The following is a 21829-nucleotide window of genomic DNA, read 5'->3' on the forward strand; positions in this document are numbered from 1 at the left end:
AGACAAAAAGGCTTTAAAAAAAAAAAAGAAAAGAGGAGGATTATTTATTATTGCATCTCTCTTAAACCAAAAAAATCAGCAATACAGTATTGACGACATTAACGATTCCTATTTAGAAACAAAAGTCTAGTTCCCAGAACATGCCATATGGATCACTTCTGTTACCAAAAGTTTCATACTCAAGGCATTTGTAGGAGTAGTCACCAAATGTATTTTCTGCACTTCATCATCATCATCATCATCATCAAAAGTTTTGGGTTGGAAGGGGCCCTAACGATTATCTAAGTATTTGCCATGGACAGGGACACCTTCACTAGACCAAGTTGCTCAGAGCCACATTGAACCTGGTCTTGAACACTTCTAGGGAGGAGCATCCAGAGCTTCCCTGGGAAACCTGTGCCCCACCACCCTCACAGGAATTAACATCTATTCTAAACCTATTCTCTTTTAATTTTAAAGCCATTCCTCCTTGTCCTATCTCGCCATACCCCTGTAAAAAGTCCCTCTCCCGCTCTTTTGTAACCCCCTTTAGGTACTGGAAGGTGTTATAAGGTCTCCCAGGAGCCTTCTCTGCTCCAGAAGGAACATCCCCAGCTCTCTCAATGCTAAATGAGACTATTTTCTTCTCCTTATTCAAAATAAATACCTTCTTCCAAACCAATCCTGTTGAAACTGGGCTGATGATAACTAGAAAGGAAAATCAAGATATAACATCTTGCTTACCCTGAGCAAAGGCACCAGGTTTTGGTTCCACAGTAGCAGCACAATACACTTAGTTTAGAATGATAATTTTATTTCAGTTATCAGTTAGGGGTCAGGAAGTCCTGACCACAGCCTCTAGTACTTCTCTTTGGTTTTATGCTGTCATTTTTACACTCTTTGTTTTACAGAACTGCACACCTGAGTACACCAATACTCACAGTACAAATTGGTAACATTCCACTAAAAAATGTGTAATTTCTGGACAGTGCAATCAGTGGGCTGCTAGGATGGTCCTTCAAGTCCTGCTAGTCCAGTATGGCACCCTGGTGTGTTCAACACATTCAGTGAGCCCCAATATAATTATATAACACCATGGGAAAAAAACAGAATTGGAGCAGTAAGTCAGTTATTTTTAAATACTGTTTATGTATTTGTTAGTGTTATTCCCATGTCCTTGGAATTCTCTGTGGAGTTCCCCATCACCCAGAATGGTTCCAAAAGCCTTTCAGGACCCTCTGATGCTGCTAGGAAACCTCTCAGAGGTCTCTGCATTTTTGGCTGACAGAAAATATTTTCTGTTATTTTATGCTCCTATTCCCAGGAACAAATGCCAGAAACTGAATGTTCAAGACACAGAACAGAAGTTATCCAATAACTGAATTTGAAGCCTTCCTGAGCAAAGAGGAAATAGACTGAATCAGCAGTCCTCTGAGATGAGTGAGAAAATTTGATGCTCTTTTAATGATATGTTCCATGCTTCTTTCACATGGAAATTGAACAATGCTGCTTGTCTGCACGGCACTCACATCCCTGCCTTAGACAATATTTTTGTAGCAATTTTTCCTTTAAAATGAAAAACTAAATACAATTCAGTGAAGCTGAAAAATCGAAGTTCTTTCCATATGAAGTATCTCCTTTAATACCTGCCAAGCACTGGTATTTTTCCCCTTAGGTCTCAGTGGAGCTGGAATTACCACAGCCTCATCTGTTCTTTTCTTGGTAGTTCTCCTTTACTGGCAGTGACAGAACTCTGAGAATACAGGAGCTCTTCATTACTTTTGCCTGACTTCTACCAGGTGCAATGTCCATGGAGGCAGAATGTACTTCCACAGGGGAGTCATCCAAAAGCCTTCACAGCAAAGGACTCTGAGCTTGCCACAGCAAGCACAGCCAAAACAATCCCCAGGCTCTGTTAATCCATTCAAACATTCCCTCTGCTGGGTGCCTTTAAGGTAACCAAGCAGAAAATACCAAGTTTTATCCAAAAAAATTGTAACAATTCTATTAAGTTAAACACTTAAAATAGAATTAATTTAGCATTCACTGGAAAGTGCTACACTATTACAATAAATCAGGCTGTGCTGTATTGTATGAGATCAGTTTTAATACCATCCCTTTCTAAGCAAGGTTGTCCTGATCAGGAGAATCTACTTGACAACTGAATTAATGTAACACTCCTTCTGGGGGGGGGGGTGGGATCAAAAGGAGAATTTAAGCTGCAAAGACCCCTAACACCAGTGGAAGGAGGGAACATTACCCTACCCCCTGATCCACACCTGGTGCCCATCCTGCAGCCCGTGTCTCACCACCCCTGAACCTCCCTGCTCAAACTAGACCAGAACAGCACCATGTGCCCAGGGGCTGAGAGAGCCCACCCCACCACACACTGAACAAAAATAAGCCTGCCCCATTCTACCTTCTTCCTCCAGCCATGGGGCATGACTTCACTTCCCTTTTGGGACGGGCACATCTTCCTCCAACAGCCATGAATGAAGTCTTTGAAGTTATCTCAGTTGGAGTATCTCTGCCCTTAAAAATACCTACTTAAGAAATTGATTTATTAATAGACTGTTTGCAAATTTCAGGTCATTCTTCAGACTCTTCCAAACACATCACAGACCAAATATTTCTATGCTCTAAGAAATTTTATGAATTTTCAGAGGCAGTTATCTTTGCAACCTTTCAATGTAAGTCATCATTTTTTTAAACATTTCAGTATATTATCTGTACTGTCTCAAGCAGGATCCTTGTGTCCTGCATCTCCATCAGAACAGACATTTTTAAAGCTACCAGTTCAACATTTGAGGAGGGAAGTAAGACTGAAGTACTGAGACATGACATGATCAGATCCTACCAACTCCAGTGTTGACAGAAATCCACTAAAGCCACTCCACTGGAATATTCCTATGAAGATGCTGTCAGATAGACACAGAAAATAATAGCTGAAATTGGTTTTATGAAGATCACACAATAACTACATAACAGCCCCTTCTAAGAAAGGGAAAGTGGGGATTAAATCTCCAAAGTGTCAAAGAAAAAGAAAATGAAATATGTTTTCATTCCTGTGATGGTTGCTTAAATACTGCTCTTCCAGTGACCCACAGCAGAATGAGAATCATGATAGAAAAAGCTGCTGTCTAGTGTGAACAAGAAGATTGATTTCTGTTCTTAGAAAGAAAGGAAAAAAGTAAACCCTAATATATAAAACTCACAGGGCAGACAGAAATTACATTATTCAAAATGTTGAAAATTATATTTCAATATGCCTTCATCCAGGAACAAATTTTAAAATGTTTACATCTTTCTGAGGTGTTGAAGTACCAAATGTTTATTTGTTTGCAATCCGCAAAGAGGAAAATTTTTTTTTTTTTTAAGAGGAAAATGATGTGTTAGGAATATCTTGCATGCCTGTCCTGTGCCTGTGGAAACATTTAATTCTTTTCTGAGATACTCAGTCCTTACTTATAAAAGCCAAAGGTTAGTGACAGGAACAAATAGTATAAATATTATTTTATGGGTTGTTTCACTCTCTTTAATCATGACAATATGAGAGGGGTACTATATGCTTTTTTAAAGGAAATGTATCTTATATGTTCTAGCTGGAGAGAGTGTGAATATATATAGTTATAAAAAGCATGTACAAAAAAAATGAAGAATGAAACAAACTACAAAATTTGGGGAATCTTCACAACAGCACATTACAAATCTTTTTTTTCCTTTGTGATTGCTTAGCACAGGCAGAAGAACTTGGGCTCATCCCTGTGTTCCCTCTAAGCAGTACCTCTGTGGTTTATGTAACTTCTACATCTAATATATCACTTAGTGAGGCAACTGCTGCCTCAGCATGCCCTAAAACCCCTCAAGTGGCAAAGGAATATTCCCAGAGGAGCAAATCCAGTTACCCAGCCATAGGGTGTGCCTGGCTGGGCTGTACACTTGAACTGTGACTCTGTCCTCAACATGGTAAAGAATTGCAAAGGAAAGGCTCATCCTTTCTGACAGTGCTCTGGCCTCCTCAGCCATTTCATCACTGCAAAACACAAGCTGCAACAATGATCAGCACCACTGGCATGAGCCACCTGCCTGGCTGTAGGTCATCTGCAGCTACTGACACTGCCAGTCTCTTGGAAGAGCTTGGAGCAGAGCAGTGTGAATATCACACATCCTTGGCAAGAGTAAAGGCAGCAAAACATCATCTAGTCAAACTCACCTCCAGCACTGCTCAGAGATAGCAGAAATACCTGGCTAGGTATTAGCAAATCAGCATCTGCTTTGGAGTCCTGACTTTTGCAAATCACTATTATCTCACTCTTTCATACTGATTATTCCTAAGGCAAAACCAGCTAAGTGTTATTTCCTAGTAGTATTCCCCTTGATTAGAGTTTTATGACCTTCACAATCTACAATGTCTGACTCAGCTACATTCCCAGAATATAAATAGCTCAAATGCAGGTACAAGTGTCAGGCAATACAAATTTCTGTTAACTGCCTATTCCATCTGGGTCCATGGCCCAGCAAAACATCAGCAAAGCTTTTGTTTCATAGGCACTCTCAAAACTTCAGAGCTTTGCTTCCATGGAAATAAAACATGGAAAATTCACAACAAGATACATGCCCAGTGAGCATGAATAAAATAATATTTAGAGTCAAACCATGCTGTCAACTATAATTTAAATTCAAACACCCAGGTGTTCCCATACCTTCCCACCCAGGCACTTGAGAAAGCTCCTGCACCAAGCCCACTCAATCCACAGAGAGACACTCCAACTTTCCCCCTTCTTTCTAGAGTCCATTCAGCCTCTACAAAGAGACACATCAATAAAACCTTAGCCAGGCTTCATGCATTGTCACATTGCAAGTGCCAGGACAGGAAGGAGTAAGGCAAAGAGTGACTGGATGTTTCTGCTTTCATTCAGCCCATCCCATGGAAAAGGCTTTTTACTGACATCACACCCATTCAGATTAGATGCCATGAAAAGCACAGTCATTTAGGAACTCAAATAAGCAAATGAGGAAAAGCATGAAAATGTATTATGAATAACTAAGAATTAATTTCAGTCAGTGGAACAAAGAGGTAGGAAAAAAATGCATTCCTGAAAATCAAACTGAGTTGTGTCTAAGTATTCCCATCCTGTAATGCAAAAATTCATGAAATGCATTTTGTTCCAGTTATGACATAGTGTAGTTTAGTAACCCATGCAAAAGTTTTGCAGCAAAAGTCCAACCAGCTTCCTTATCAAAACATCACACAAATCATAAGAAGGAAGACTTTACCATGGAGTCACATTGTTTTAACAGCCACTTCACTTGAGAAAACAATTTCCAAACAGCTTCTTTGTTTTTCAGCTAATGTAAATCAGAAGGATGTATTTTAATTTCAGATTGCTACACTTTTTCAGTCCTATCACTGAAGACACTTTCAAAATGGCATTTTCATTGGCCTGTCCTAAAGTAGAATTACTAACAATTCTGGGCCTGTTTCACAATGTTATTAAAGTTCTGCAATGCACAACTGTTTGGGAGATAAGAAAGTCATGTCATCTCTTGTTTCTCATAACCAAACTCTAGAAGCAGTCAAGCCAGCCAACCCAATTCATCTTGAAAACCATCAAAGTCCATACACATTTTGACAAGCAAATGGGTGGGATAATAGCATTAGTAGAAACAGAAGACACAAATTTGATTCCAAGAGCTCCATGAGCCTGCAAAGCTTAGTGTCAAAAGCTGACTGACTGCGAATAAATCAGCTCTAGGAAAAAAATTAGAATTCCTAGATCATAAGTGACAGATGTCCCTTATGCCGGAATGACTTTCAGGCCATTTCATTTTAATTTTATTAGGAGAAGAGGAAAAACAGTTTACAGAGCAAAAGAAAAATATGAGATTGTGTACAGTGGGTTTTAAATTAATCTGCTAGTGTCAGGACTGCTTGTCTCATTCAGTTGGTCCAGACTAAAAATACAGAAAAAGGAGATAAAGAATTGACTCTCAGTGTAAAAGGGGGACAGCACACTTCCAGCACTTTAAAAGCAGTCCTTTTTTACAGTTTCCAGTGATCAACAAACACACTTGGGAAAACACACTGAGAAAGTGCTTTGCTGAAGCAAGGGGCAAGCAGGTTTCTTTGGCAGCTGTTTTAGTCCATATTCAAAGTCCACACCTGGCTGAGAGCTGCCAGAGGGATCTCACATTCACAGCTGCTAATAAGCAATCGACCTTATGTCCACAGGATGCCACAGAAGCTGACAGTGTGAATTTCTCCTGGTTAAAAAGGTGACAGAGAAAATTATGGAGGCATGGTGCTGAGGGGGCTATCCCGTGCCACATCCTGGATACCACTGCAAGAGGATGTGCTTTCCTCCCCTGAGAGCTAAAAGTGAGGAGAGTGTTTCACAGAGAGGAATGCTGCAGGCTTGAGCTTTGTCTTACTTGTTTCACAAAGGGGGGGTTCTCTTGGTCACTGTGAGAGTCAGCGTGCTGGTCTGGATGGACTTTTCATCATTGAATCACTGAATATCCTGAGTTGGAAGGGACCCACAAGGATCATCGAAGTGCAACTCTTGGCCCTGCACAGGACAGTCCCAAGAGTCACCCCATGTGCCTGAGAGTGTTGTGTGAGTGCTTCTTGAACTCTGTCAGGCTGGTGCTGTGGCCACTCCTGGGATGGCTGTTCCAGTGCCCAACCATCCTCTGGCTGAAGAACCTTCTCCCAACATCCAGCCTAAGCCTCCCCTGACAAGAGTTTCAAGCTATTCATTAATCTGAATTATATGTGGCATTTGGAATTTTTGCCAATATAAAAATGTCATTTTTATCAAACGCAGTGTTTCATATTTTAAACGTTGTATTATAATTTGTAAGGTAAACTTTTTTCTTTTTAATAAAAGTATTTTACGTGTAAAATTACTAAAAAAAAATTAACTCACATCTATAAATAAAAGTAATTTTTTGCTAGAAGACATTTTGCTGAACTGTTAACTGGGAAGTTATGATTTTAATAAAATATTCAAAGCAACTACATTCCATCAGAAAAAAAGTCTGGACACCTCCAGGAATGCAGTTTAAGGTGCCAGCTTTATTCTTAGATAATTTCTAAAGCACCCAGACTCCTAAGTCAAAGGCCAGTGAGTATCCTTAAAAAACTGATTTATTTCAAATGTGGAAAAGGGCTGTTTGTCTGAGCTGAAGAGCAGCAACACAAGGAAAATACAGATGCACAGCATATGGCAGGGAACCTGAAACCCAGTTTCAGAAATGTGGGCCCACAGACTGGTGGGCACCAAAAGTGCTGGCAGGGCTCATCCTGCCAATCCATGGACCAGGAGTCTGGATGGAGGTCTCGGGGACAGCGGGTCCCTGTGAGAGCAGCTCCATCTCCTCCCAGTCTGCCCAGCACTGATGGCTCACGAGGGGCACGGGAGGAGAACGTGCCAGAAGAGTGAAAGCAGGAGAGTCATTCCTTGTGTTCCCATTCAGCTAAAAATTGAAGCAGCTCCAGGCACCTCAGTGTACTTTCAAGGAGACAAGTATTTATATCATGTCACAGATGGCCTTGTTCATCACTACAGTCTGAGAATGGCTGCACTCAGGATGTACCTGTCGGGAGCTTCCAGCCCCTGTCTGGTCAGGAAATGGTGGGGGACACCAACCTGTCCTGCATGCACAACTCACTGCTGGGGGGGTTATCAGCTCCCTCCCATGCCAGCACCTTCACCTCAGTGGATGGGCTTGAGATGGATCTCAGAACACTCCATCACACGAGTTCAGACTCAGCCCTCTTAATTTAATTTCTTATCCTACAAGTGACTCCACTAACATTCACTGAACTTCTGTGCAGTACAGTTGGGTTAACCACGTGTGAAGCTGTAAGAGATCGATCCCAAATGGTTAATCATGGCAATAAATTTATTTTTTGCTGTTGAAATAAATAATTGCTCCCATAGAGAGGTGTAGAATGATTTTCCATAGAGACGTTAAACAGCAAGCATTGTCCTTGATATTTTGGGACAATATCCAAAATTTGGAAAATTTAACTGGATGCTAGTGAAGGTCTCTGGTTAAACACACACACACACAAACCCAAAAACTAGAGTGAAATGTGAAAAACAACAGAATTTTTATATAAGAAGTAGAGCAAGAGGGCCCTTCAACATCTGGGTAGTGCCATACCATAGGAAAAAAATCCAATAACAAGTATTTAGCTGCATGGGAAAACAGGAAACACAGTGTTGGAAATCATGCTTAAAGCTAGGTGTCCATGTTCTTCAAGTGGAGGGTCTTTTTTTTTGTGTTTGGTCCCTAGAACAATGGGATCCTGTAAATGATCCCAGGAACAGCTGGTGACATACCAAATTAACAAAATTCTGCTGAGATATTAATGCATGAGGCTGTGCTTCTGCAAAGGTGCACATACAGGTCTGCAGGAAGTGCTGCCCATCACCTAGGGCTCAAAGGCCTTATACTAGAAATTTAGGATAGTATTATTTATTCCAATGATTCAAATACCAGTAAATTGAAACACACAAATGAGTCTTTAAAACAACTGGACAATCATTAAACACCCTGAAAGCCAGGAGAGGTGTTTTGGTTTTGGTTTTTTTTATGATGCTTCTAGGTATTTACTTAGGGAAAGATCATGATTTGTGACTTACTTTCATCTGAACATAGAGCTGGTATCAGGACTAAATTAAAACTGTTTTCTTATTCTGTCTTTCTCACTGTCTGAAAAAAAAAATATGATTTATGCATTGAAATGAAAATAAACATCTTTTAAAGAGAGGCTGGAACAGCACCTGTTCATTGCAAAGCTCTTGAATTTTTGGTTTTTTAATGCAGTAAGACATCTGAACAGGTTCAACACTGCAGCAGTTGTCTGGGTCACATGCCTACAGCTGCCATTGAAGGTAACCAAGTCTGAAAAGTGTCAGTTATTGCAGAATCACTTTTTTTTTTTAAGATAAATAGCTCTAAATGGGGTGTGATTCCACTATGAACTGAATAGAGGTGTGTGGCAGAGAAATAGGGAAATGTCTAAGTTATTACTGGCAACTTTTAAGCAGGGTAATGCTTATGGCTATTGATCTGCCTAATATTCAACTTCCAAACAAGTGCTGGCAAACTGAAAAGAATTCCAAAATGAGTGACATGAGCTATGGGAAAATAATACAGCATGCAGTTCCCAAGGCCCAGTCTACTTTTTTTATCCGTAAAGGACTTTTATGGATAATGGCATGACATAAACTGTATTGCTATGTCCCTCCTCTCAAAATCTATGTCAAGTCAACCATAGTCTATGAATCTGTACAACTTTTTTTTTTTTTTTAAAAACCCAAATATTTAGCAAAATGCATCATATGCTGAGCTTTTTTTTTAACTATTCACAAGCAAAATATTGTGAATAGTTAAAAAATATTTTCTCTGTCTCATCCATTTGATATTCCATTATCAAATGGATGAGACAGAGAAAATACTTCTTCAGATAAACTGATGTTCTCAAGTTAATTCCCATGCCTGCAGCACAACAGCTGCCCTGCACCTCACCATCCCCCTTTTGCCTCTCATTCACACCTCACTGTTCAAGATACAATTTTTCTTCCAACTGCTGGCAGCAAAGGATGTCCTTTGCTGCCATCCCCTTCCACCTGCTTCTCTGGTGTTAGTGCTGCCTAACCCAAAATCCTGCTTCCATCAAGCCCCACTCCTGCCACTTCTCCTAAGAGCAAGCCACAGGCATATGAAACCTGTCCAGTTAAGAGAGTATTTCGTGGGTTTAACTTAAATAGGGAAAAAGGCTGTGAAAGCCTCCTTCCCCCACCTAAACCTTCTTCCTCTTCAGAGTGATTTACAGCAGATTCATGAAGAGCAGAATACAGTCAAAGGGCTGTGACTCTGTCCTGGGAGAGGGGAAGGTTTCTGGGATAGCTGCATTCTGCCTGAAGTGTCAGGAAACCACTCTTTCAAAGGAGAAACAAGTGTGTCACAAGGTAGCTCAGAGCCAACACCTCCACTCCTTTCACACCTCGTTTCCTTCTTGTAATTAAAGAAATGGGTGACACTGAGGACAGATTCTGAAAAATAAACTCCCTTTTGGTTTTAAGAAGGTTGAATTACATCAACTAATACAAAGTGAAAAGCAACAGTTCGTTTCTCCTGGGGGAACATGTTATTTCCAGCGGAAAATGCATCAAACATCTGCTTTTTGGTGCCAAAGTATAGTGCCAAAGAGGAGCTGGAAATACTGCTGCTGTAAGAAGTAACTCTATTTTGAGTTATCATAGAATCATAGAACCATAGAGTGGTTTGGGTTGGAAGGGACCTTAAAATCATCCAGTCCCACTTAGGGCAGCAGGATTTCCAAGGCACCCACACACAGACTTTCAAGCCTTTAAGCAAGTTTTAATGAAGTACAAGTACTTTGGTGCATAAAACTCAGAATCCTACTTCACACCAAAAAACTTCCCAGTGATTCAAGGATAGGCATTGAGACAAATTCCATCCAACCACTGGAGAACTCCACACTGAAGACGTGTTCTCAGTCTACTCAGCTGAATGCACTGAACTCAACACAGGGCTCACTGGCTAAGGTAGCTCTCTCCTAAGGCATGGAGGAAGATGCAGTGTAGGAGGACAAGTGCCTGTTTGAATGACTGGAGCACAATAAAACTGGCTTCAGTGATACTCAGTACCACTGACAGCTCTCGTTTTCTTGAGTGCAGGGTGAGAGGTAAGAAGAAACCTTTGGGAAAGCAGCATTCCAAAGCAGGGAAATAAGATACAGTAAAGTAGCAATGAGAAACCAGCAGTGAAAAACTTTCAGAATAAATACTTCAAGCTAGGCCCTAGTAAATGGCTTAAAAACTATTCTTATCATAATACAGCTGGAGTGAAATTAAGGATAAGATACAGGTATTTTGTAAAATTCCTCACCCTTTTATTCAAGCTGTACTATTCAACCCCACTGTGCAGAATTTTCTGAATGGAAATGTCATGATTTGCTACAACTTCACAGGCAAAGCTTATAAATAATCTAGGAAAATATTCACCTGCCTGGGGAATATCACTTAGCCCCTGCTTGCAAGGCATGACTGGGCTTTCCAGAGTACACAGGACTTGAGCTGCTTTTCTCTGAGCAAAAAATCCTCTCCCACCACACACATATAAGCACATCCACTTCCAAATTAATATTCTTACCTTATCTTTACTTTCAGAATCAGAATCCTCAAGTTTGGTCCGAATGACAAAGGGTGTAGATAACCTCAGGAGAACTCGTTCAAATGTGGCACTGATTTTAGGAGAGACTATGTCAAAGCACTCTTGGAATTTCAGCGTTTTATGAGTGTCACATCTGAGCTGCTTCCTAAGACCTTCTCCAAGCTGGAGAACCAGCATGTTTGGATCAAACATCAGGTGAAAGGGGAAAGCTCTGCAGAAGGTGCTGATACTAATCCTCAGGTCTAAGGGGGACTGGGAAGTTCCTGGTGGAAGTGCTTTTGGGGTATTTGCATTTTCATGTTCTTTGATAAGGAAAGTCAAATAACTGCAGTTACCTGGGTTTGTCCCCTCTGAACACAACTTATCGTTTGTCACCTGTTCTACTTCTACTTCCAAGCGGTAAATCTTCTTTGCTGCTGCTTTTATCATTCCTGTCATTGCAAATCCCACAATCTGATGTGGGTGAAAATAATGAAGCATGAGATTGCCTTCAGGGAGTTCTTTGCATAGGAAAGAAGGAGATTCCAGGGTGGCCTGTCTTCCAAATGAAGTTCTAATATGCTCCAGCAAAGCATCAAAGCCATTGAAGAAGTCTTGAAGGGTCCCACCTACAGCTCGAAGAACTCTTTCATTCTCCTCAAAGCAGATATTGAAGAATTCCTCCCCAAACTTTTCTTGCATTTCCTCAAACTTCAGACCTATAGGACAATGAGACACCGAGATCAACAACATAGCATTGCTACTGTGGCACATTTTCCCTTTTTGCCTCTATTTGCCCAGGATTTTTCCAAAACAGTGAGAGCAGCTTTTTCACTAGATACCTATCCATAGGTTTCTGTGGTGGTTGGGAATAACCCTAGAAGCCATTTTTTTCAAGTCCTCATTGCTTCAGCTTGCTGCCCCAGCCAGTCATTAGTGGGTCTGTTTCCTTTTCCTCACTGATACAAAATTAACCAGGTGTTTGTATTGTTTTAAGATGTAACAGAATAGAAGGAAATATATATCAGCTGTCTGTGAATTACAAATATCCAGAGTTTTCAAAGGAAATTAATCTGGGAATTAACAACATAGTTTCTTCACTACATTGAAATCATACACAATTACTGGTCAGTCAACTAGTGAAGCACCTTAAAATTTCTCTTGAACAGATATGAAGGGCAGTTACTTCGTTCCTGAGAGCGTAACAGGCCCTTTATTTTAATGTGGATTCAGCATGCTTTATAACACTGGTTATATCCCAGTGGATCACTGAACTTCTCATTGTTTAGACTGCTTCTAGGCTTTCAATTTGGGAAGAGCAGAGTGGTTACTGACTTTTATACCTCAGGTATAACAGGGAACAGAAGTCACGTTGTTTGCAGACAATAATCTTTTATAATCTCAAGGCAGTGTCTGAACTGCCTAAGGAATTTCAGTGTTTCCCAGCTTTACAGTCTGCAATGATGTATGATTTATAGCAATTTTAAATGCATGAAATTACATGTATAAATAAGACAACATAAGAAAATGACAAAGCATATTTTATAAAATAAGTAATAGCTATAATTTGGGAAAGTTCATTCAAATGCCATTACTCATAAAGAAATTTGGTCACTAAACTAGGTTATTACAAAAATATTCCCAGGATCTTTTATGACCACAGATGGTCAGCTCTGCAGCTAAGCCAAAAGAAAGTACCTCTGGTACACAATGCCCCCTAATATCCTGACTCAGAAGACTGTGTGCCAACTCCTGACTCATTACCATTACGCCTGCATAACACGGTATTGTAATCTCTTACCAAAAAATACTCACTGCAATCCAAAAAGAATTAAATTCCAACCCATAGCAATAATGTCATAACTGGATATTAATAGCAAATAGCTAAGAATTCATCATATTCATATGTACATACAAACAGATATTCATACTTTTAAATCTCATTGTTCTGTACAGTGAAGTGTGAGCCACTTGAGAACTCAGTGTGTAGAAGGGAGTGGTCTATCAGGGGCACCCAAGGCTGTAAGACTGCAGAGGGGAGCAGAACAGCATCAGAAACCCTTGGGCTATTGATACAAATTGCCAAATACATCCCACAAAGCCACCCAGAAGACAGCACAGGTGAACTGCCTTTCAAATGTATTATACAAATACAGTGGAGCAGCTGCCCTGGCGCCACCGACTGCAAATGAGGTTTGCAGAACTGATCACTCCTGGACTCTGCTGCTACATATGCAAGCCTCACCTCATTATCACTGCTGGGAACTCTGTCTCAGTATTTGGCCTGAGGTTTTGCTGATTGTCTTAGATTGGTCTTGTCCATCCTGGAGAACTGGCTGTTCAGTCTGGATGCAATACACTGACCCCAAGCAACAGGAATTATACCTGGCTCGAGGACGTCCCACTACTTTTAAAAACATTTGAGCTTTGAATTGAGTTATACACAGTACCAGCAGAAAATCAGATCAGCTCTAATAGAAAAATGGATGTGACCAAACTCAACCAAACTGCTGCTCTGTGTTAGTAATGAAATTTCTCTACAAGAACAGACATTATGATATACTAAGGAAATTAAACTAAGTCAAACAACCTTCAGAACCAAAAATCATAATGTTCCTGTCAAGGAAGTTTCTTCCTTGGCTTACCAACAAGACAATAGTTTTTGCATGAAGCATGATGTTTATATTTGAATTAAAAATATTTATTTATTAAATTCCTTGTTACACAAACACACACAGACTAATTTTTTCTGTATTTCTCTGCTGAGCTATTGGCTTCAGTGATGTCTTTGTGTAAAGTTGCAGAAAATATTCAATATGTATTTTTACTGAATTATTCCTGCCTCTCTTATTGAAACAAATGATGAACAGATGCTCACCTAGCACTAATTCTGTATATACTTCAGTATAACCTTTTCACTTGCTACCGTATAAATGATCTTAATATTTTGCATATCTTCTGTGGATTTTCTTCCTTCCCATATTTCTACACATAGCTGTTGTGGTTTAAGCCCAGCTGGCAAGTAAACACCACACAGCCACTTGCTCAGGCCCCACCCCAGTGGAATGGGGAGGAGAATCAGAAGTAAAATTTTAGGTTGAGATAAGAACAGTTTATTAATTGAAACAAAAGGAAAATAGTAATAATAATAATAATAATAATAATAATAATAATAATAATAATAATAATAATAATAATAATAATAATAATAATAATAATAATAATAGTAAAAGAAAAAATAAAAGCCCACACAGTAAGACAAGTGATGCCCAATGCAATTGCTCACCACCAGTGCCAGTCCCTGTCCTCATTCAGGTCACTCCCCCAGTTTATAAACTGGGCATGACATTCTAATGGTGTGAAATGTCCCTTTGGCCAGTTTGGGTCTTAGCTGTGCTCCCTCCCAGCTTTCTTGTGCCCTTCCTCATTGGCAGAGCATGAGACAAAAAACATCCTTGGCTTAGGATAAACACTACTTAGCAACAACCAAAACATGAGTAAGTTATCAACATTATTCTCATACTGAATCCAAAACACAGCCAAGTACCAGCTACTGAGGAGAAATGAACTCTATCCCAGAAAAATCCAGGACAATACCAGACTGGGAGATAGATTTATTACAAATAGAAAAACCTTCATGCTAAAAAAAAAGAATCCCAGAACTCACTGTCTCTATAGTGCATACTTTATTTCATTTAGAGATTTCCACAGGCTAGTTGTTATCTTTAAATATTACATTCAGTATGATTTCCAATTTCAACATATATGGTATTTCCTAGTTTTTTTGTTTTATGCTGAGAAAATAAAAACAAATTTAAAATAATCTTATAACCTTCAGATTATGCATCTACATAAAAAAGTCCAATCTTTTCAAACTCATCTCACATTCAGTTGTTGAACTATTTTTTTTTGTTTGATTTTGCAGTGGAATAATTCAAACTGAATATGGTATTGAAAATAGGAGTCAACTTCTGTTCATCAAAACTGACAATTTGCTATTCCATTCTGAAAGCCAGCATCTCCATTCTTTCTTTTTCACTGTGGACCTCTAAGCAAAATTTTCATTCAGCTTCCAAGGAAAAAATAAATGTATTTGATATCTGTATGAGGGCCCAGCACTTCCAAATGCAGAGGCCACTGAACATCCACATCACCTCATGCATGACCCCAACACAGCTTCCTAATGAGCACTGGCTGGCAATTAATACAGAGGAAAAGGTCTTCCCTGGTTTCACCAAGACACTCCACAAAGTGGTGGTAATAGAAAATAAACCAAAAATCATCCCAACACTCTCTGTTGCTTCCCAACTGAAGTAACTCACTGTTTTGAGCTTCTACTGTTTAAAACCTTATACTATTATAGTGAATCAAGTCCTAAAAATGCATTAGTTTCAATTTGTTTTCCTCCTGGAGAGGGATCTACTGTGTTCCCACTACTTAAACAGACATCAGGAGGACAAGTCATGTCTTAATTTTAATGTTTTTTCCTTACTAGTTTCTTTTTGCTGCTTTTCCTTTTATTCTAGTCCATATTGGAGAGAAATTAAATATGCACATTGGAAATTGAGGCAAAGCAACCACAGAATGAAAATACTGCTACAGACCTCCAATAAAAAACATTTTTGGATCTGTGAAAAATTATTATCCTTTGAAAATGTGTCTCGAAGACATTAAGAGAAGGGATCCTCTATTTGCTATCCAGATACAAAATTAACAAAGTCTTTAAGCACAGGTTCAAAGTACAAATTAAGCATTTAACTGAACTGGAGCAGAAATAGATGACTTCATCCTGTAATAACATGCTAGCAAAAGGTTTTCACTTTCTTTTCAGCAGTTAATGTAAACTGAAAACACACTACAAAATGTCAAGGAATTATTACAATATTTTTAAGTCTTTTGTACATTATGAAGTGGAGAAATTAGGTAAGAATCTGTTCCCATAAGAAAAATCACAGGCAAATCACAGGCTCTTGAGGAGCAATCAGAAGATAAAAAATCTGATGTGATAAAAAAATATGAAGTGATGTGATAAAAAAAATCAATGTAATTCATTAACAGGTACAGCATGCAGAAACAGGTACAAGCCATCCAGTTTTTCCTAAAAGTAAATAATGAAGACAATGGCTGCAGAGTGGCCAGCATCTGACTCATTTGGCATTGAAAAATACTTTTTTTTTCTGAGATACCATTCAGAATCTGTAAATATCAAACCTTAAGTGGCTGGAACAATTAAATATGCAATTCCAGACCTCATACTGTGAACAGAAGCAGAATTTGCCACCTTCAGTTATAGCAAGTGTCTCTTAAATGGTTTTGGATGATCAAATTTTTGGCATCAGTAACATCTTTTCCTTAAACAGACCCATGGACAGAAAGACAGGTGGCAATTCAGAATTCCAAAGAATTATTTCAGATGGTAAGGAAAGCAACATTTAGTCTCTGGATAAATAAGGTTTTCTTGTGTAGAAAATAATGTTGGAGGTACAGTAGATGAATCATTTGGCTTGTAATTGAGCCTACTACCAGTATCTAATTACTGTATAAATGACTTAGATTTTACTTCATTATGATTGTGAATTTATATCACCCTGGGAATCCAGACAGCATTTTTATATTACTTTTTGGTGGTTTTAATATAAATACAGTAACATCATTTTATGCCTTTACATATGGTTGTGACACAACTGAAAATTCTATACAACGCTTCCCTTACAGTGACATGCAGGGCCTGCATATCTTTCAAGATTTCACAGAATATAAATGAGAACTACTGTTAAAAAAAGAACCCCTGACACTTGTTCACCTGTAATATTTCTTTTATCCACTTTTAATGAGGTGTTTTCTTTCCTTGTCCTTTGACCAGTGATAGAAATACCATTGTAATCACTGCCTCTTGGTGAGGAGCTGATGGACAGTTCTTAACATAAATATAAAAGATTCTGCTCAAAACTGTTGACACAGGAAGCTCACATGGGATATTAAGAACGGGCAGTGGAAGGGGTTTTTGCCCCCATATAATGCTCTCTGTAGCAGCCAATTCTGCAAGCAAAGCCAAGCCATGTGAAGCAAGACTACCATGATTTTCTGTCCCCCACCACCACCTGGGGGGCTCACTTCTTATAATTGCACAGGGCTCATTACATAAAAACTGCAGTCATTAGATTGGTAGTTCCTAAAAATTAGGCAGACCACGTTTGTTTCATGCTAACTCTAGAGATTAAACGGTAATAAGGATTTTATTCATTAGCTTTTTTTCATTAAAATAAATATATATGTCTTTGAATTAACATAGGGAGCAGAACTGCACTTCCTGGAACGAATAAAATCGCAATGAAATCTAAAAACTCTTCCCATGAAATGCAAAATTATCTCTCATAACACCTCATATACATAAAGGGCTCAACTCATCTGACTAAATATAGAAATCTAATGCTCCTTGAGTCTTCACAAGGCATCCAAGACATCTACAAAAGAACCAACAGATAGTTACTGTATCTGCCAAGATGAGGGACCTAAGAGAGACCTACACATTTCTGAAGGTTTGACAGAGGCCACAAGATACCTCACAGCACCTCGGATAATGACAAACACCTACATTTAGTCAATGAATCATGGCCAGAAAATGTTCTTTATAAATAGACTTCCACAAGATGCTATTGTACATCATAATTCCAAACCAGTCATTATCTGCTGGAAGCTCATCTGCTTTCTAACAATAAATAGTTCTGATTTGAGCAGAGTGGGACGTCTAAGGCCATTTGGTATAAACATTTGCCCTTTTCTTCTTGAGATGTACTCATCTCAGTTTTGAAATCACATGAATTATGTGCTTTTTGTTTAGATTACTTTTGTGTTGCCAGTGCACTGTAACATCTGCTAAATGCCAGGAGCCCTGTGAGTATAGCTTAGACCCCCCAGGATAAAGTATTATTAGAATCCATTAGCATTGCCAACCCTCTGGGCCGTGTAACATTTCCTTTTACGCCATTTGTAAACCAACAACTTTAATTATAAATCGGGCTGTGTATCCTAAATGAGTTGCATCCTAATGACTAGCCACAGTTCTTAGTGCAAAGGGAAGTGATGAAAATGTATATATTTTCAATATCTAAGCATTTACAGTTCTCAGATACCTCTCAAGCAGTCAGTCTACCAGACCTTTGTTTACCTTTTCCAAACATTACACTTGGTCTAAGGTGGTGAGTAGGTAGGCTAAGATCTGTCCTGGCACCTTCTTTTCAAGTATTTCCTGCCTTTTCAAATATAGTATTTCTCAGCAATTATTTAATGGTTACCAGAATGATCCCAAATATATTCCTCTTTAACAACAGAGGATCATAGAAGCATAGAATATTCTGAGTTGGAAGGGACCTACAAGGATCATCAAAATCAAACTCCTGGCCCTGCAGAAGACATCCATCCCCAAGAATCACTCCATATATCTGAGAACACTGTTCAACACTTCTTGAATTCTGTCAGATTTGGTGCTGTGACCACTTCCCAAGTGCTCAGCAGTGAAGCAATAAGAAGTGAACAGCCTTTACCTCAGTGAAGCTCTCAGCCACCCTCTGGGTGATTAACCTTTTCCTAATATTCAGACTAAACTTGCCCTGACACAGCTTCATGCCATTGCCTCATGTAAGAGCTAAGATTTTCTTAGTTTCATAAAGGAAACACAGATCTTTAACTCTGACAAATGCACAGAGAACAAATGACTTTTACAGAATTATGCCCTTTGTACTAAATGAAGGATCAGCCCTGCAAGATATATTTAGGCATGAAGCCATTTGCCCTGTATAAAGCAGCCTACAGCTCATGCTCTCTTTGGTAGTGACAAGCAAATGTCACCCAGAGCAAGAACTCCCTAAAACCTTACACTAACAATGGATTCCACCTCCTCCTTGGTGACTTGGGGAAGCTGAATCCAGAAACAGGATTTATCTCCCTGACAGGACAGGGCTCTGGGCCAGGATTCCATACAACTTATCACCAGGTTATTAGGGAATCCCTAGGGAATTGCCACTGCACCACATCATCCTCCAAACAGAAGATGCCCAGATAGATAGATAGACAAGCTAATTCTTCACACCACTCTCTGAAGCAAAATCAAAGGAAAGAGCATTATTATCCCACAAGTTACAAATGCCTAAGAGGAAAAATTCTTGCAATACATTTGAGTCCACATGAAGAGCTGACTTAGCCACTGATATGTGCTATACATTTTTTAAGGAAAATTAGGTATTTCTAGTAATATTTTAGGAGCTGAATTTTTATGAAACAAAAAATAATTCTGTTGTATACATTATTTGCTTGAATTAAAAAAATTGAGAAAATTTTTTTTCTGTACCTTAAGCAGTAGAAATTCACATAGGTAAAATTACTTCTCCAGGCCTTTCTGCTGAAACCATGCTCTGATACAAGTGTATTTGTAACTTCAGACTGTATGCCCAAGTGTAATTTATAAAGGGTATCTAAAATGGTGCTGCAATATATGCAATTGAGATACTGCAATTTAAAATACAAAAATGGGCTTTCAAAGCCAACACTTCTTCCATGCTGTTAGAGACTGTGTATGAACAGCTACTGCTGCTTTGCAGATTTTGCATATCCCTTTTTATAAGACTTTACAAATTTAGGTTACTTTTCATTCGTTTTACTACCAAAGTGAGGACAGATTACACAGTTCCTCAGCAAGATGCAAAGAGGCTCCAAAGGAAACACTGATGCCATTTAAAAGATAGGTAACTGCCTTAGGGAAGCTCCCTTTCTTTTTTTTTTCCCTGTGAAGGACTGAAGAGTGAAAAATAGTTCACATTCACAAAGGCTACACTAATTGTTTGCAGTGTCTGAAAAGAGTGTTTGGAGGAGGTGAGGTGAAGGTTGTACAATTTTTATCTGACTCGTTCAGTTGGGATGTGAGAAATATCATGTGCTATACTGGAAGTACTGAGTGGGGTTCAAAAAGGAAAATTGGGCATTCCTCTACTGCTTTGTAGAACTCAGTAGCACAGACCTTCTTTGAACATCTGCCAAAGAAAGAAACAGGAGATAGGTCATGAAGGCTTTATGTCCCAGAATAAATTCCTTACAATGGCAGTTTCAAAACAACAAAAAAAGTTTTCATCTGTAATTTCCTGTTGCCAAAGTGTTAATTTGCAAGTGCATGAAGGTCTTCTGCTTTATTCTGGAAGCATTTAAGTAAAAATGCACACTCTAATCTTACATGAAATCAAATTATTTTAAATCATGAGGACAAAAGTAGCCCCAAACGAGATTTGCTGTCATTGTTTAAAATGCTGAATGTACGAAGGGTATGAAAATGTCTTTACTTGAAGAAGGTTGAAATCTGAATAGCACTGACATATGGCTTAAAGGATTAAAACAATCCTGTTATCTCCATTATACAGATGGGAAATTGAGGCACAGAAAGAATAAAACTTGCCCAAGGTCAAATAAGAAATCTCTTTAGATACAACTTTCTTCTCTAGCATACCTCAGTATAAGTTTATAGTCACCTAAGAAAGAAATGTGGTAGTAATCCACATAACATACTTCATCGTGGACATCTTCCTCTTATCATTATTTCTTAAATAGGTTCAAACCAACACTGTCAATCTCCTCTGAACCCAGTTTAGTGGTGTACTTGGCAGTGCTGCATTAACAATTGGACTTGATGATCTTAAAGATATTTTTCAATCTAAAGGATTCTCTGTTTCTACATGCTTATGAAGGACACTGTAAAAGTATGCATGCACCAATTAATGAAAGCAGAGCCCATCATTAAGCTGTCTGGACTATTTTTGAAAGGATGGAAAGTTAAATTAAATACTCCAGCCTCAGAAGCTGTCATTGTAAAGGAAAACAGTGGGATTGATCTGGTACCACACACGGTTTACAGGATGTGAATGCGAGGGACAGGAGTTCCTTTAATCACAGAGGTTTAAAGCAGGGAAACTTCTACTGATGTCTAGACTTGTAGCAGAGCAACTCAGCAAGGAGACAAGGAGAATCAGGTCCTTACACTGCAGGAAGATGGTGACACACTTTAGTGCTGACTTGACAGGAGGAAAATTGCAGCATTCATACATGATAAATCACATGCACCGAGCTGAGCCAACAGCTTGCAGTCAGCACTTCCCTGAGAGCAGTGTAAGCACCAGGACCAGGGTGTGAAGCATCTGCTCACAGTCTTCCAAGCTTACCAGTGATCTCAGCATTTGCACTCTTCTGATGAATAAGGAATGCCAAATTACTTTTTTTGAGGTGGTTAGGAGATTGGAAGAGGTGAATCATGTTGGCAGTATTTAAGGTCAGAGAGCAGGAAGATGCTCCTAAGCATCTTTAAGGAAACATTTTCTTCCAGCCCTAGACAGCAAGTGTCTCTTACTGCTCATATAAATGAACTAAGAGCCAAATTTGGTTTAACCAAGTTTCTCTAGCCTTCATCACACTCAGCTTCATGCTTGCCTCCAGTCTCAGCAATGCCAGTTGCCCCAGGTACACACCCCAGTGGTTACATCCCTCTTTCACAGAGGCCGCTCTTACCAGTCCTTATTCAACAAGAAAAATAACTGTGAATGTGAGAATTAATTACACAGCCTCCATTAATTTTTTCCCTGTTGTGATAGGAACAACAATTAAAATAAGGAAGCTGGGT

The 21829-nt window shown here is 39.1% G+C and overlaps 1 protein-coding gene across 1 annotated transcript in view; it reads right to left on the reverse strand.

Moving 5' to 3' along the window:
* Positions 1 to 21829, reverse strand: part of GUCY1A2 (guanylate cyclase 1 soluble subunit alpha 2) — a 142012-nt gene that overhangs the window by 103700 nt on the left and 16483 nt on the right. Inside the window, exon 4 of the mRNA XM_030234080.2 lies at positions 11173 to 11891. Within this exon, the coding sequence (XP_030089940.1) occupies positions 11173 to 11891 (719 nt within the window). The remainder of the gene's footprint in view (positions 1 to 11172; positions 11892 to 21829) is intronic.

Source organism: Serinus canaria, chromosome 1 (genome assembly GCF_022539315.1).
Source record: "Serinus canaria isolate serCan28SL12 chromosome 1, serCan2020, whole genome shotgun sequence".
Classification (NCBI taxonomy): Eukaryota; Metazoa; Chordata; class Aves; order Passeriformes; family Fringillidae; genus Serinus; species Serinus canaria.